A 2718-nucleotide genomic window follows, 5' to 3' on the forward strand; every position below is an offset into this window, starting at 1 on the left:
TAATTAGAACAATAATGTTTTTATGCCATTATTATCTGCATATCGACCAGCGTCCATGGCTCATTCTTCTGGAATGGTCTAGCAAGCTGTGGAGACACTGCGTAATTATGTGTTAAAAAAAAATACCGGATTGCACAATGTATGTTTTGGGAGAATCGTGCAAAATGATGTTGTGTCCATGGCGGAATCCTGTACCTGGAGGTAGTGGGAACCGTCAAATATGAACACATATCAAAACCGGAGCAGCCAAAATTTGGAGCAACTGTGCATGGCAACCAATCAGCATCGACCTTTCATTTTCAAAGCTTAACTGAACAGACTGAAGAGAGATGCTGATTGGTTGCCATAGGCAACTGCTCCAGATTTTGTCTGGTCCAGTTTTGTTTTTTTTAACTTTCAAAATAGTTTTATTTAGTACAACTACAGAACAGAAGTGCAAAACAACCACAAGGCAGGCACATTTTTCATAGGTAGGTGATCAGTTTGAAAAGCATTTTTTGGAGTGGCTAACAGGTGAATCAGCTAAGAAGCTTAAGTGTCAGATAAACAAAGGTGCATTATTACCAGAACCATGAGACGCCTGACATTTAGAAGATTATGTATCCTTGACAAGAGCCACAGCTGAAAAACGCACTTCATCTTTTGCCTGTTCAGTGTACCGTTTGCAAATTTTAACTGCATTCTCCAGAAAGTGTTCATCAGACAGTGGACCATGGTCAATAGGCCGTTCATTTTGTCCATCAAGCTCATAGAGGTGCTTATTCACAGCAACAAGCACCATGACATTGCCGGGCTCACCTCCCTCTGGCCTGACAAAGCCCTCAGCCGCAACAGACTTGTAATCTGACAACAAGGCCTCATTTTTCGCCAACAGCTTTCCCCTTTCATCAGGTGAAGCATCAGCAGATGCACCAATGTAATTCTTCAATGATGAATTGTCACCAAAACTCACTGAATCTTTGTTATTAGCTACAGAATGGATCAGGGCAACAATGCCACTAAGGTTTTCAAGGGTCTGCTTCATGAAATACACTTTGGAGTCCAGCTTTTTGTCCTTCTGTTTCTTAACTTGCTCATTTCTGAATTCTTCATGCTTTGGTGTTAGTGGGAAGATCAGCAGCAGAGCATAGACTGGTTTGGTAAATGCCTTTACATCGGACGGTTCCAAACCCAAGACATCCTCAAATTTACTGTTGGAAACACCAAATATTTCCAGCAGTTTGTTCAGCATCTCAGGGTTGATCTCGGTGGGTGGTAGAGCCATTTTGTCTCTTCGCTTTCTTCTTACACATCCCCAAATACAGAGCTGCGTGATCGTCTGGTCCAGTTTTGATAAATTCCCCCATTGTGCCTGAGTGTGAAATCCAAAAGAGCTGGTAGAACCAAACTATGTTCATGTTCAAAAATGTCCAGTCTGTCCCTATATCTTCGTAGTGTTCTCACTCCATTTCATGTGGGACAGATGAGTATAAAACCTCCACATTCAGGTCTACCAACAAAGCCTCCTGTGGTACTTCCAACTCACCCAATACATTTACTCAACGTACATATATTGGATGTCTTTCACATATGATGGGAGTATTTCTACATGAGGTTTCAAGCAAAAATCAAATATATGCTTGATATCTCCCTCAATGACCCCAGGCCTGAGATAACGTCAAGCCTGGAACCGCAGATGAAGTCATAGGTGGAAGGCCTGCATGACTGGGTTTAGAGAGGCAAGGGGTAGTCAGGGTTAACTTCTTTATTTAAAATAAATAAAACATTATATAGATATATATAAATATATATACTGTAATATATACAGTATATGGGAGGTGAGATCGAACTCTTACCTGATTGGCTGGAAGATGGAGTTGGGAGGTGGAGTTGTGGGTGGATCCCTGTAGGAAGAAAGTTCTGGATTCAGACAGACACAGCAACGCTGAAGCAGCGTCCCTCCCTCCTGCCCTAATTTTTTGCTTCATTTGGTTATTTTATTTTCTTAATTTTATGTCTGTTTCTTCCCTTTTACAATTATTTTCACCATCTGTTCATACTTTTCAGGGGCCCTTGTCTGACGGTCTAATTATCAAAAACGGCTTGTAAGAGCACTCATGTGAAATGTGAAAGACGCCCAACATTTATTAAGTATATTGGATGAGTTGGAAGTACCACAGGAGGCTTTGTTGGTAGGGCTGGATGTGGAGGCTTTATACTCATCTGTCCCACATGAAATGGATTGAAAACAGTACTAAGGTTTTTAATGTACTGAATATTGAATATGAGCAAAGTTGGATTTTAGTAGCTCTTTTGGATTTAATTCTCAGGCACAATGAAGGGAATTTACTAGAACTGGAGCAAACATAATCTGGAGCAGTTGCATAGTAACCAATCAGCTTCTACCTTCAGCTTATTCAATGAAGCTTTGAAAATCAATGTAAGAAGCTGATTGATTGTCATGCACAGCTGATCCAGATTCGATCTTTTAAAGTCTTAAGGTGCCCATACACCTTACGACCATCGCAAGACTCTTGTCTTGCGATGGTCGTATGCTTCTTGAAAGCCTGTACGATCTGCCCACCTTGGACGGGCAGATCGTACTTGCGATGATCGAAAGCCCGCCCCGCTGAGGGGCGGGCTTCCGATGACGGCAATGCAGAACGGGCAGTGTGCGCGTGCGCACACCGGCCCGTTCCGCAGCTATCGGGCGAGCAGGCTAGAAACCCGCCCACGAGC

General features: G+C 42.5%; 1 protein-coding gene across 1 annotated transcript; it reads right to left on the minus strand.

Annotated features, from left to right (window-relative positions):
* Positions 1 to 391: 391 nt before the first annotated feature.
* Positions 392 to 1311, minus strand: LOC108790863 (ubiquitin carboxyl-terminal hydrolase isozyme L1-like). Its single transcript, XM_018561220.1, has one exon. The coding sequence runs from the start codon at positions 1262 to 1264 to the stop codon at positions 596 to 598; it is 669 nt and encodes a 222-aa protein (XP_018416722.1). The 5' UTR covers positions 1265 to 1311; the 3' UTR covers positions 392 to 595.
* Positions 1312 to 2718: the final 1407 nt, after the last annotated feature.

This window comes from Nanorana parkeri, unplaced genomic scaffold, assembly GCF_000935625.1.
Source record: "Nanorana parkeri isolate BGI_ZX_2015 unplaced genomic scaffold, ASM93562v1 scaffold508, whole genome shotgun sequence".
Taxonomy (NCBI): Eukaryota; Metazoa; Chordata; class Amphibia; order Anura; family Dicroglossidae; genus Nanorana; species Nanorana parkeri.